Here is a 14,045-nt window from a genome sequence, read left to right on the forward strand (position 1 = left end):
AACTTATTTACAAACAAATAACATATAAAAAATTAATGTAAATCAATTTTACATTCGCAAATTGACAAGCAACAGAACACAAAATCTTTGGAATAAGATATCGTGTGAATGGATGATGCTGAAAATAGTCAGCCCTACTTTTAAGAATCTTTTAAATAAAAGTGAACTAATTACAAGTGTAATATTGATTTTTCCTTGTACCACCCAAATCAAGTAGATTCTTCCATGTAAATACGGTATTACTCCTGTACCTTATCAAACATATTTCCCCACTACGTAATGGAACTATGCAAGTCAATTGACTTTATCACTTCCTTCCAAAAAATTTAGAAATATAAAAAGATAATAAAAATAATTTGATATTTTTTAAATATTAATAAGAAATATATTCCATAAAAAATAAGAACAGAATTAAAATCAAACGTCTCTTTTAACTCTAAAAAATTCTGCACATATCACTTTTATAAGCAAGGGTTATCAAGCCTATTCAACTATTAATTTATTAATTACTAACTATTTAACTACTCATACTTGATCTTAATTGCAGTCTCAAATTCTTTAATTAATTATGTAAATTAGTAATTAGATAAGTTTATATCTAATTAATTAGGAGGTAGTGTCTCTTAACAGTTAACACTACAGCAACATTCAATTTTAATTTTTTTAAAAGGCCTCCAACTGTAAATCTATAATATCTCCACCTCATCAAATTCCCAAACAACGACAAAACTTATAAATTAAGAAAGATTAAATGTTTGAAAACTAAAGCAAACAAAAAATGATAATTAAAAAAAAAAAAAAAAAAAAAAGATGTCTATTATGATACATGGTAGTGTCACATAGAAGCAGTGGGGATCATAGTTGGTGGTGCAAATCCATTTCCCAAAAAGAAATGGAGAACTATGGATACCCATCATCGTACCCAGACTCAGGCGACTCTTCTCCGCGATCAAGAGAGATAGACTTCGAGAACACAGCTCCATCTCCAGTTCCATGGGAAGATCAACCACCAAACTACAAAGCCAAGTTCATGTGTAGCTACGGCGGCAAGATCCAGCCACGCACTCACGACAACCAACTCTCTTACGTCGGCGGCGAGACCAAGATCCTCGCCGTCGACCTAAACATCAAGTTCAGCGCCATGATCTCTAAACTTTCCGCCCTATGCAACGATGCTGACGTGTCCTTCAAGTACCAGCTCCCAGGCGAGGATCTTGACGCTCTCATCTCCGTCTCCAACGATGACGACCTTGACCACATGATGCACGAGTACGATCGTCTCTACCGTGCTTCCGCTAGACCCGCCCGCATGCGATTATTCCTCTTCACTAACGAAACTCTTAATTCGGCTCCTGCTTCTTCCCAACCCGACCCGGTTAAACCACCCGCCAACAACAACGTCGACTTTCTCTTCGGTCTAGACAAGGCCAACGCCGCTCCTCCGCCTCAGCCACCGCCAGCGACTGTGAAATTTCATGATCCAGTGCCGGAACTTCCTCGTGCCGCTCTGAGCCCTGCTGATCGGGTCGTTAGTTCGGATCCGAACATGAACCACCCGCTCGAGATTCAGAGACAGTTGCAGCGGTTGCAAGTTGTGGAGAACGAACAAGCTGCGTATCGGAGAAAAAGCGAAGACAACGTCGTCGGGAATTACCACGCCGGAGATTATTACGTTCACAAGCTACCTGAGAAATTGCCACCGTCTAATTTCCCGGCGAATGCGCCGCCGCCTCCCCAGGCAGGTTATTGGCCTGAAAAGCATGTTTCTGGCGAGGTTTATTCTCCGACGGTGTCAGCTGCTCCCGGAGGAGGGGACCAGCCGGTTTATGTAATTCCGGCGCCGGGAAGTTTCTATCATGCGCCGGTGATGCGTCCGCCGGCGGCACCGGCCACTCAAGGGTATTACACTGTTCAACGAATGCATTCTGATGCTTACCGTGAACCCCCGGTATACGGTGGCGCACCACCCCCTAAAGTGCCGTTCTCATCGGCGGTGCCGGCGCAACCGGTTAAAGCTCCTACGTATACAGAAGGATTCAGTGTAGTTCGCCCGGCTGGGATACCGGATAATACGGCCGCAGCGTACGCACATGTGGCGTACGATAGTGCAAGTGGGAGACAGGTTTACTACACTGCGCCGGGTGGCATGATGCACGCGCCGCCATACCAAGGAGTTGCTCCGCCCGTCAACGCTGATATGAGACAAGGTGGGGTGTCGTTGGGTCAGGAAGTTAAAATGATAAACAAGGTTTCTCAAGGTTCAGTGTGATTAAAGTTCTGATTAAGATTATGGATATGTTAATTTTGAATTAATATGCTAAATATGTTTTTTTTTCCCCTTTTATGTTCGTAATCGTATTTTTATATAATAGGGATATTGTTCGCTTTTACTTGCTATGGACCTATTGTTGTACACAATGTCGATGATGGATATATACTATGGTTATGTTTAGATTTCTTTCTATGCTTCTAATCTGTGTCTTAGTAGTGTTTTCTTTTCTTTCCCCTTTCTTAAGAATTATACTTGAATTGATTCACGAGATTTCATTATCTTTTTGAGTATGTACCAAAAAATTCTCTTTTCGATTGAAATTGTATAAAACAAAATTTGAGTATGCTGCTCAGGATTTTATCCGGGTTTGCATTAATTTTTTACTGCTTGTTTGTTGCATTGAAATTGAATTTAGAATCTCTTACGTGTAAGATTCTCAAATGTTGAATCTCGGATGTCCTCCGTTAAGATGATGTTTTTTCATTTAAAAAAAAAAGGTTTTATTAGTGTTATGTAACATGATGTAAGTGTTGTTTCCAACTTTCACATTAAAAGAGAGAAAAAGTGAAATGATGAAAGAGAAAGAAAAACATGTGGACCCCCCACCTCTTTGATATGTGTGTAGAAAAGTGAAGTTATATTATGTTAAATGATAAACATAAAATCCTTTAAAAAAAGGTTACCATCATTTAAATTTATATGTACTTAACATTGAATGATTAAGGTTAATTAGAAACGCTAAAAAAAATATAGAAATTAAAAGAAAAGCTAGTAGGTACTGTTTTCTTATTCTTCAAAGCCTATACATGAATTATTATTATTTTGGGTTTAAAAAGATATTTATTGACGGTGTCCTCATTTACTTGATCTGTTCTTATGATCACATCTTAACTTAAAACAGGCATAGGTGATATCGAAGTTCACATGATGTAAATTTTTTAAATTGATCGATCAGTGAAAAACAATCAGAAGTTTATGCAAAGGGTAACCTAAAAAGTATTCAAAATAGCAGAAAGGGCGTCTATATCTGCAAATTAAAATTTTTGTCTTCATCTCAATCCCCCATCTATTCAACAGTGAGTGTGCACCAAAAGGTACGCAAGGGAACAAAAGTGTAGCAATCACCCTTATGATATTATGGCCAATTAAGATAATTTTGAATAGAACCTTTTCGTGTCCCATACTGTACCAGCGTTTGACGAGTGTGTAGGGTTTAGTTAGCTGCTCCCATCCAAAATCATAATTATTTCATTATGCTCCAAAAACAAAGATGGCAAACATGACAGGTTGAATTTTTCATATTCCAGGTGTGCGTTTTCTCGAGAATCAAACGTCCATGATTGCCCCCACCACATCTTCCTTTGAATTTAAGTAGAAGGGTGAGTCTCTTTCACCCCAATTTTCCTTGAAGTTTCATTATGGCCTCACGCTAGTACATGTCACTATTTAGATGACATACTTTGAGGCGGCGTGGCGCCAATCTGCGTTGGAAAAGTGTAGGGAGTTGTTGCTATATTTTGACTATTTTATATAAGGTTCGCTTTTTATCATGTCACATGACAAGACTATTTTTCTACACACACAAATCAAGTGTGGATCTCACGCTTAAAAAAAAAAGTCAAACCAGAATCAGAATACGGCGCCGTATCCTCAAGATACGTTGCTGAATCCTTGTTGCAGAAATGAACAGTGTCATTCCTGCAATATGATTCTTATATTTTCCTTTATATAATCTCTTTTATTTTTTATGAGCGAGAGGGGGCAGTGACAAGCCCCTAAGCAATACATCCATCCAGCTCATATATATACATATAGAGAGAGAAAAGCACTAGTTCATGTTCTTAACTAAACCCATGACCGGATTTCAATTGCATCCAGTTTATATAATTGCATTGTTGCCTTTCTTTTTCCTTATTAAAGTAGTTGAAGAAGTTCACATAAAGGAAAAAAAATTGAATATCGTAAAAAGTAATACACACATCTCATAATCAATAAATATGAGCAGTTCGATTCACAAGTACACGATGCAGCAGTTTTTCTTCTACTTCTTGTTTTCTTTAACTCCAGAAGATGCAGTCCTTTCAACCCATTCAATTATTTCTTTGGTGCATGTATGGTACTTCTGTCCCAAAAAAGAATTTTTTTGAGATTTGATGAGAAATTTATGAAAAGATATGGATTAAATGGAAAGAAAATTGAGAGTAAATACATTTTTTAGTTCCTGACAATATGCACGAAGCCCTTTTCAGTCCCTAGCAATAAAAAAGGACAAATTGGTCCCTGAAATAACAAAAAAAAGGCTACGTTCATCCTTTTGTTAACTCCCACCTAACGGCCCAACTAACGGTGCACAGTTGGCACATTAGTTTGCTGACGCGACTTGGATGTGGGACACCGTGAAAGATGAGACAACAACGTTTTGATCCATGTCAAAACCACGAGGGCCATTTTGGTCCCTGTCAAAATGCACGAGGACGTTTTTAGTCCCTGACAAAAAGCACGGGGCCCGTATTGGTCCCTAACCAGAGAAAAATAGGCACATGTCTTCATTGCTTTTCTATGCAGTCCAATTTTGCAAAACAGAAGTGCATTACATCAGAAATAGGAGTGCAATCCAATTTTGCAAAACAGGAACATGACATTAAATTGGATTTGCATGCAGTCCAATTTGTTAAACCAGAAGACATGGATGTACAAGAACTACAACAACGTATATTAGTTAAAGAAATCAAAAATGGTAAACTTAAACATTCATCAACCCTGTGAAACATAATAGCTGGAACATGATTTGAGTTTCATTATATTTGAAGACATGGATGTACAGTAGTGCATTACAAAATAAAGTCAACTGCCAGGAATTAAAAGAAAGGCCTCTAATACAATATGGCCAGAATTTACAAAAAAAACATTGACATAATAAGGTCTCCAAAATACATAATGGCCAGAATTTTCAAAAAAAGTCAGTCACATAATAATAAACCCTTCTCAGTTGGCTCATGCACTACTCCCAGGTCATATACATCAGCAGGTCATTTTCTTGAGCAGGCATTGATGGCCTAAAACCAGGTGTGCTCATGAAGGCCAATAATCTGCTTCGTGTGCCACTGGTTGCTGCATTCATTGTTTCATTACTCAACAGCTCCTTTCCTTGTTGTGGATTTGATGGAGGTGGGCTGCTTCCTCTCAAGTTGTCTTCATGTGGTTGAGAACTACCAACTGTTGCAGTCCAGTCAACTGTCATGCATTGCAATTATCAACAATCATTTACCTGGCTTCTTCTCTGATTTTTCTCTGTATTTAAATATCAACAATCATGTAATTATCTTTTATAGAAAAATAAATAGTATAATTGTAATGCTACACTACTAAAGATATTGTTCGTAAATCGCATAACGCTATGTCTTATACAGACTAAGAGAATTAAAGCAGTTCATAGTATTCTAGGGATCGTAAAAGCTGTTTGCAAGAGCCAAGAATCCCTTTTAACAAAGTGGGAAGCTTAATTAGCATTAAAAAGAAATGAATAATCGTTAATAAGGTCAAAACTTCAGTTAGAAACACAAACTTCATTGAAATAAAATGTCAAGAAGGAGTATTTTACTTTGTGATGAAATTTAGTTTAATTACTTTGTGATGAACAAATGGATTGCACTCCTGTTTCTGATGTAATGCACTTCTGTTTTGCAAAATTGGACTGCATAGAAAAATAATGAAGTCATGTGCCTATTTTTCTCTAGTTAGAGACCAATAAGAGCCCCGTGCTTTTTGTCAGGGACTAAAAACGTCCTCGTGCATTTTGACAGCGACCAAAACGTCGTCGTCTCGTCTTCCACGGTGTCCCACATCCAAGCCGCGTCAGCAAACTAACGTGCCAACTGTGCACCGTTAGTTGGGCCGTTAGGTGGGAGTTAACAAAAGGATGAACGTGGCCTCTTTTTTGTTATTTCAGAGACCAATTTGTCCCTTTTTTATTGCTAGGGACTGAAAAGGGCTTCGTGCATATTGTCAGGGACTAAAAAAGGTATTTACTCGAAAATTTATTTTTAGAAAGAAGATGTACCAGTTGGGTATTTCAAGAAATGTCCTCATTCAAGGATGGATGATGACTCAATGTGTATTTATGTGACTGTCAGAGTATAGCGGAACCAAATTGTTTTTGTGATGAAAAAAACCTAAAGTTGAATATTTTGGTGGTCCTCTCAAAAAAGTTTTTTTTTTTTTTACCCTCTTTATTTGTGAGAAAGGAGCAATGAGTGACTGTTGCTACCGGAGAACCCAAATTCCTCAATTTGCCATGGTAGAATAGAAAATGGTTCGTATAGTATTTAGATGATCAAAAGAAGGATTCTATGTTTCGTAAGAGATAAAATTATCACATATACACACGTAAAAATATACATGGCCCATATAAAATTATGTGAAGAGAATATTTATATATATATATATATATATATATATATATAAGTCCCATACACTTTTATGTGTGCATAAGAGATAAAATTATTTCCAACTACATAAGAGATATTAAACCCCTAAAAAAATGGTTTTGCACATTACTTTTTTTAAAATCATATTTTTATTAAGAAATCAGATAGGTTAAACGTTAAAGAATCTACAAATAAAGTTTCACTCAAAGGGTAATTTGAGCCAAGAATTGAAAGCTGTATTCAATTAGACCAATTCTCAGAACAAAATAAACAAATAAATCAATTGGAACAACCTAGAAATATTGCTTTGAGCTTCAACTTGGCACGGATTCATCCTTTCTGCTGCCCATTGGATACCATCATATTCTATAAAAAATATGTTATATTAGAAGAGTAAAGCCGAAGTTTGCTCTGTTAATGGGTTTCACAGGATGATATCATAATGAGAAAAGTTTAGATGTTGTACGAACAAAACTCCAGTAGAAAATGTTAGTTGTGCGCATTTTATAATTGCTAGCTTGGGTCTTAGATAGAGTTGATCATGGTGGGGTTAAGTTAGTTTTGGGTAGAAATAAAAATAAAGTTGATTAAATATAATCGACTTAAATTAGTTCATATTAAATTAAGGATGGTTTGGATTAGATAGTTAAAATAATATTTTATTTTTTCATGAATTTTATTAAAATATTATGTTTTTTCAAAAAAAAATCACAATAACATTTTTTTTTAGTTAACCCAATGCTGATTACCTCTTTTAGGAGAATTAGCTTCCCCCAGTCTCTCACAAGTAGGGTTGGCAAAACGGGTCAATCTGACTCGATCCGGCCTAACCTGTTTGCAACCCGAAAAAAATGAGTCGATTAGGGTTGACTCGAAAAAAAAAAACGTGGCAGAAAATCCAACCCAACCCAACCTGAGCCAAGCCGGGTTAGGGTTGACTCTAAAAAATGGGAAAAAATAGCATTTGTCACATACGTGTGGTGGGGAAGCTAAGGAAATGATTTTCATTTTATATAAAATATTTACTGCAAAGGAAAACACTTGATATAAGATATTTAGTTGTTGAGTATAATTAAATTAACAAGTTACAAGACCAAAATAAAAACTCAAAATACACCACAAAAGGTCCAATACCTCATTAAAAGTTTCCAAACAAAATATTCTAAGTCCAAGCAGCGACGACAATGTATGCGTTTGAGATTTAACCTTTAGGTTTCTACATTTTTTGAACAGATCTAGCCTCCTTATTATTCTTTTGTATTTTTTAATAAATAAAAAAGGATAACTCGCGAGCTGACTTGTTTGACCTGCAGGTTGGCTCGATTTTTCTCGAGATGGCTCGGGTTGTCAACTCATTTTTGCCAACTCAACCTAGCTCATTTTATGCGGGTTACGAATCAACCCGATGGGTTGACTCATTTTTGCCATCCCTACTCACAAGCTTCGACTCTTTGGCCGACTTTGATACTAATTCGGAGTGCGGGGCGAGTCAGGATTGAAGATACGGGCGAGTCAAGAATGAAGATATTTAAACCCATTCAAAAGGTTGTGTTGCAACTCGGCAAATGCACCGGTCATAAAGTAATAAAGTGTACCGGAGTACGAGATCATTTCCACGAGGATCAGATTTTCAAGCACTAGTTCGCTAATCGCAGTTTAGTTGGACAATCAAGAATAAGATGAAGAGAATTGTAATTGAAGAATTTAAAATTAAGAACAAGCAATAACATGCAATTAAAAATTCAGAATTAAAAATAAAAATTCAAAAGATAATGGTTGAGTACGAATTAAAAACAATCGTAGTTAGGGTTTCGACTTCTCACAATCTCTTCAATATGTTATGAATTAAAGAGTCAAGAACTCTTTCTTAATATATTGCCAATCAATTCTTTCTAAGTTAATTAGGGCTCAATTCCTTGTTACCCTAAATCTATGTGATCTCAGAAGAACCCTAGTTTCCCGGTTATTCCCCAAGAAAACATGTATTAAGATCAAGAATTCCAAGATTGCACAATTATTCTATGTCTATCCCTAGATCACAAGGATTGTGATAAATTTATCAAGTCAGGGTTCATGCACCAACATCCCTATTGTCATACAATTCTCCAAAATCATTCTATAAGGAGCAAACTCATAGAAAGCATTAAAGACAGATAAATTTATTCAATTATAAAAAGAAAAGAATTTGGAGACAATTTAATTCATAAACATAAAGATTCAATTGAGTTCCATATATCCCTAACTACAGAAAAGTTTAGCCTAGCATACTGAATTCAAAAACAATAGTAAAGAAAAGAGAGCCCCAAGCCTCCATTGGTGTGATGTTGACTTGGTTCCTCAGTGTTTCAGCGCTCCGCAACAGAATTCCTCCTTCAGGTCTCTATGTAATTCTCTGGATTGGTGAATTGGTTTGTCTGTTAGCTCCCTATTTATAACCATTGAAGCCATATCCTTTATTGAATCTCCCAATGGAGCTTTATCAAATTCGCAATCAAATCTTTAATTGCTTCCTTTTTTTATTTAAGATCTTGCAGATTGGGTGACAGATTGAGCTTCAAATCTTTGTTATGACCCCTTATCAAATCTTCCCATGGATCTATATCTATTCTCAATCAAGTCATATTTGTTTCCTTCTTTTCCTCTAAGATCCTGCAGATTGGGCTTCAAATCTTTGTTACAATTCCTTTATCACTTCTTAGCCCCAAATCTTGTGGATTTACCTTCAAAATAAGCAAGATATGAAAACATTAGCTAAATTTTCAAATCTTTGTGATTTTATATTGTTAAATCTTATATTCCATGCAATCTACCATATAATTTTTGTAGAATTTAGCATAAAAACATGGTAAACCAAGGGTTTATCAAAATAGAGGTGACAGTATGGGTTGAATCTGATGGGTCAACCCGTCAAAACGGGACGGGATATGTTACACATCTTAACCCACCAACCTGCCCCGCTAGGTTATGGGTCAAAACAGGTTAGGGGCGGGTCAGGGAGAGTTGACTCGTCGTGTCATTTTTTTTAACTATTAGGTAATATTTTATTTATCACTAAGCTTTTGTGATATTTAATTTTTTTATCTCAGTACTCTCTCAGGAAAATAAAGAATTTTTTTTATTTATAACAAAAGTTATCCATATATGAAGGCAAAAATAAGTTCTTAAATAATGTCTGACTGAGTATTAGCATACATTTAAGTTTGATTTAAAAAAAACTAAGGAAAATGTGAAATGAAAAAAAGTTATATTATAAAATTCATAAAATATAATTTATTTTTTATTTTTTAGACAAATTAACCTACCAACCCATTAATTCACCATAAAAGGTGACGAGTTAAATATTTTAACCCACATTTAACAGACAAAGCCGGGCAGGCCTACCCATTATTTATGGGTTTGCAGCGGTTCAAGTGGAGATTATTTATTGTGGTCCGGGACCACTATTTTTTAGGTGGTCAATAGGTGGTCCCTTAGTGTAAATGGAGGGGTAAAATTGAAAAAGAAAAAAAATAATAGGGGTAAAAGAAAAAAGAAAAAATTGATGATGTGAAAGGAAGCACTAGATCATTGGGTGATCTTGGACCATAATAAATATTTCCGTTCGAGTGGGCCAACCCATTTCCTTTTAGCTTAGTTAATTTTCTTGCTAATTGTTACTAATTGAATTATCACCATTTGGTAGAATAACATTATTTTAGCATTAGGAATACGCTCCACCGAGTCTGCAGACCCACAACCACTTGAGCACTTGGAAAAAGGTCCGAGTACTAATGTGGGATTGTCCACAAATTAGGCAAATCTATGTTTTGTAGCTTGGGGTTAGTACTATCTAGAGAGGTGTTCACGATTTAAATTGGATTGATTTTGAAAGCAAAAATTATCTGATCCAATTCATTCGGTTTGATAATGTAATCATCCATTCGGTTTAGATTTTTTTGCAAATTTGATCCGATCCAATCCAATTTTTTTTTTCTGTTTGGATTGAATCGATTTTTGATTTTTTCAAAATTCTAAAATTTGTTTCATAATTATTGTGCAAATAACATCTTTTATCTTGGTTTTGTAAAAAAAAAAAAATTGAAATACAAAAGCATCAATAAATGATAATATAGTTTTTTTTTTTGGACAATGAGATATGAAACTCTATTCAGATGAAATTTTGTTGATGAGATGTGACTAGGTTTTTTCTTGGGTTCAGTTGATGGGTTAATGGGTCTTCGGTTTAGAAAATTTTGGGTTATGATTGGGGAAATGCCCAAGTAGGTAGAGAGGAATTAATATATTGGATCGGTTTGTATTGGATCGGTTTTCATCAACCAATCTGAAAACCGATCCAATCCAACTAAAATTTGCAAAAAAAGTTTCGGTTTTTCGATTTTCGATTTATTCAGTTATCGGTTTTTGGTTCGGTCATCGCTGTTTGAATTAGGGGTGTTCGCGGTCTGGATTGGATCGGTTTTGGAAGCAAAAATCATCTGATCCAATCCCTTCGGTTTGATCATGTAATCATCCATTCGGTTTGAATTTTTTTTCAAATCCGATCTGATCCAATACAATTTTTTTCGGTTTGGATTGGATCGGTTTTTGATTTTTTTAAAATCCTAAAATTTGTTTCATGATTATTGTGCAAATAACATCTTTTGTATATATTGACTTTGTAATTTTATTTTTTTTAAATACAAAAGCATCATTAAACGATAATATAGTTTTTTCTTTTTTGGACAATGAGATATGAAGCTCTACACAAATTAAATTTTGTTAATGAGATGTGACTAGGCTTTTTCTTGGATTTAGTTGATGGTTAATGGATCTTTGGTTTAGAAATTTTTGGGCTATGATTGAAAAAGAAACTCAAGTTGGTAGAGAGAAATTAATATATTGGATCGGTTTGGATTGGATCGGTTTTTATTAACTCATCCGAAAACCGATCCAATCCAATTAAAATTTGCGGTTTTTTTCGGTTTTTGATTTTTTGATTTTCGGTTTATTCGGTTATCGATTTTTCGGTTCGATTATTGCGGTTTGAATCGGTTTGGATCGGTTGATGAACACCCCTAGTTTGAATCGATTTGAATCAATTGATAAACACCCTACTACTATTAAATTTCTCGGTGCAATGTAAAAGGAGAGATTAGATCGCATTTATTCCTTATTTAGTGCATTTATAGTTGAAAAAAAGAAAAAAGAATTTAGAGAGATAATATTTTTGCATATCTCAATATTTCTTATCTTCTTTCTCTTGAATGAAAAAGAAAGATGAAAAAAGAAAGATATTTTTTTATAGAAAAAATGTTTGTCCTGGATAATTATTATTTTTGGATTACATCTGGGTATCCCCACAGTTGATAGCCATGAGACTAATCCCTCGCCCCGAGTCAGCACACAAAGCGGTAAAGAGCTGGCCACGAAATGTTTTCCATTAACAAGAGTTGGGGTTCAAACCCCCAACCACTTGCTTAAGAGACGAGATGCTGAACCATCACGTCCACCCACGTAAAAACTCTCACTTTTTTCATTATAGTTTATAATTTCTATTGTGTAATTCTTTCTCTCACAGTAAAAACTATAATTTTGATTAAAATGACATAATTATATGTCCTTTAAAAATACAAATATCGATCCTTTTTTTATATATAAATCTCAAAATGAAGTGTTTAATTTTGAGGCACTGATTAATTATCATTAAAAAATTTCAGTTGAAAGCCAATGATTGTTTATTGTAATGTAAGTTTTTTAGAAACGAGTTTATCTCTCTTTTCCTCCCCTTTTTTGAGTGTCCTATGGCAACTATTGTCTATTATATTAACAATGCAAATTTTCGAAGTCATCATAAAAGGGGATGCTCTGATTTTGCTGCAGCTCATGGTGCTAACAGTTATCTACTCAAATCTCTAGTTATTGCACTAAGCATCCCCTTTCTGACTTAATCAACAGAGGCTCATGTCAAAACTCAAAACTATGCCTGGTCGATCTCACAGCAGTCTTTCTCCGAGTAAGTTCTGTTCTATTGATCAGAGAGTAAACTTATACATCAAGCATTAACAGAGTACATCAGTTTTTGGATTCAGTAATTTTGTCAAGAACCAAATGATCTCCAGAGCTAAAGCTACGAAGTAATCTGAAAAGATAAAAAGCAAATAACATTAAAGAACCAAAGCCAATTGGCCCGATCAATTATATATAATATAATAATATATCATCTTACAATACAGAGTATACACCCAACTTAGCCACTTCGGTAGCATGATTCTGCTGATTAAAGAGGCACCCCACAACCACATTACTCATTGATGCTCAAATGGCTTTTCTTGTTGATTAGTTGTATATAGATTACTCCATGATTCTTTCCCTCACAGGCAAGCCATTTGAGGCACGTTATAGCCACCCAGCTATTTGCCCAAAATGTGAATTAAGAACTTGGAGTAATTAAGGATCAATATGTTAATTAAGATATTCGGGTATAGAGATTAAACAATCACCTAGGAGGCTATCCAACTTAATTAGAATCTTAAATATTCCTAGTTATTTGTCAGAGTATAATATAAATAATTAAAAAATTCCTCACATAATAATTAAGTTTTTAGATTAAATTGATTTTTACATGTTATTAGAACTTCAGTGTTTCGGATTCGATCCTTGCCGTCATCTATTTTCTTTGCGGAATTTCTTAGCACAGATAAGTTGGGCATGATGCACCATTCACCTTTCAAGCTTAACGAGTTCTCTTGTAAGTATAATATAAACTATTAAAAAACTCTTATTCAAACACTTAAAATTTTTAATTAAATTGATTCTTTACTTATAATTATCTTGAAGGTTGCCTTAAAGACCTAGGAAGACGCGGTAATAGCACGCGGAATTGTGAAAAGGAATATATCCAGCCTTAAAGCTCCTAATAACCCAAAATGCTAAGACAGGTACCATTCCCCACAGTATAGCTAGCGCCCTTCTGGCTCATCATGTGAGTGCTTTTCATACCACTTTGTATTCACATGGGACTGCATGCCCAAGCCTTTTCTGACCTTTTTTTCTTGCGAGTGATGAAAGAAGCTTCTGATGAAAGAGAAGCCGCACAAGAGTATTCTTGCCCTCTAATCAAGCCACGTGTCAGAAAGGGACTCCGAAGGTTTTTTTTGATGTTCTTGCAGCTTTTTTTTTGTAATAGTCATCTTGCTTTAGAATCCACAACTAAAGAAAAGGATATGGTAGCGGTGGATAACTTTCTCAAAGTAAAATATAAAGAAAAATATAATATAGCATCTAATAGTGACAGCGAAATTATATGCTACCATCCAATTAGTGTGAAATGAAATGAAATGAAATGTCATTTCTGGATCTTTCTTCTT

General features: G+C 35.2%; 1 protein-coding gene across 1 annotated transcript; it reads left to right on the forward strand.

Annotated features, from left to right (window-relative positions):
• Positions 1 to 788: 788 nt before the first annotated feature.
• On the forward strand, positions 789 to 2,457 carry LOC133313477 (leucine-rich repeat extensin-like protein 3). Its single transcript, XM_061514865.1, has one exon. The coding sequence runs from the start codon at positions 827 to 829 to the stop codon at positions 2,267 to 2,269; it is 1,443 nt and encodes a 480-aa protein (XP_061370849.1). The 5' UTR covers positions 789 to 826; the 3' UTR covers positions 2,270 to 2,457.
• Positions 2,458 to 14,045: the final 11,588 nt, after the last annotated feature.

The sequence above is a fragment of the Gastrolobium bilobum genome, unplaced genomic scaffold (assembly GCF_033153095.1).
Source record: "Gastrolobium bilobum isolate Gb01-03AN ecotype WA unplaced genomic scaffold, APGP_CSIRO_Gbil_v1 utg3603, whole genome shotgun sequence".
Classification (NCBI taxonomy): Eukaryota; Viridiplantae; Streptophyta; class Magnoliopsida; order Fabales; family Fabaceae; genus Gastrolobium; species Gastrolobium bilobum.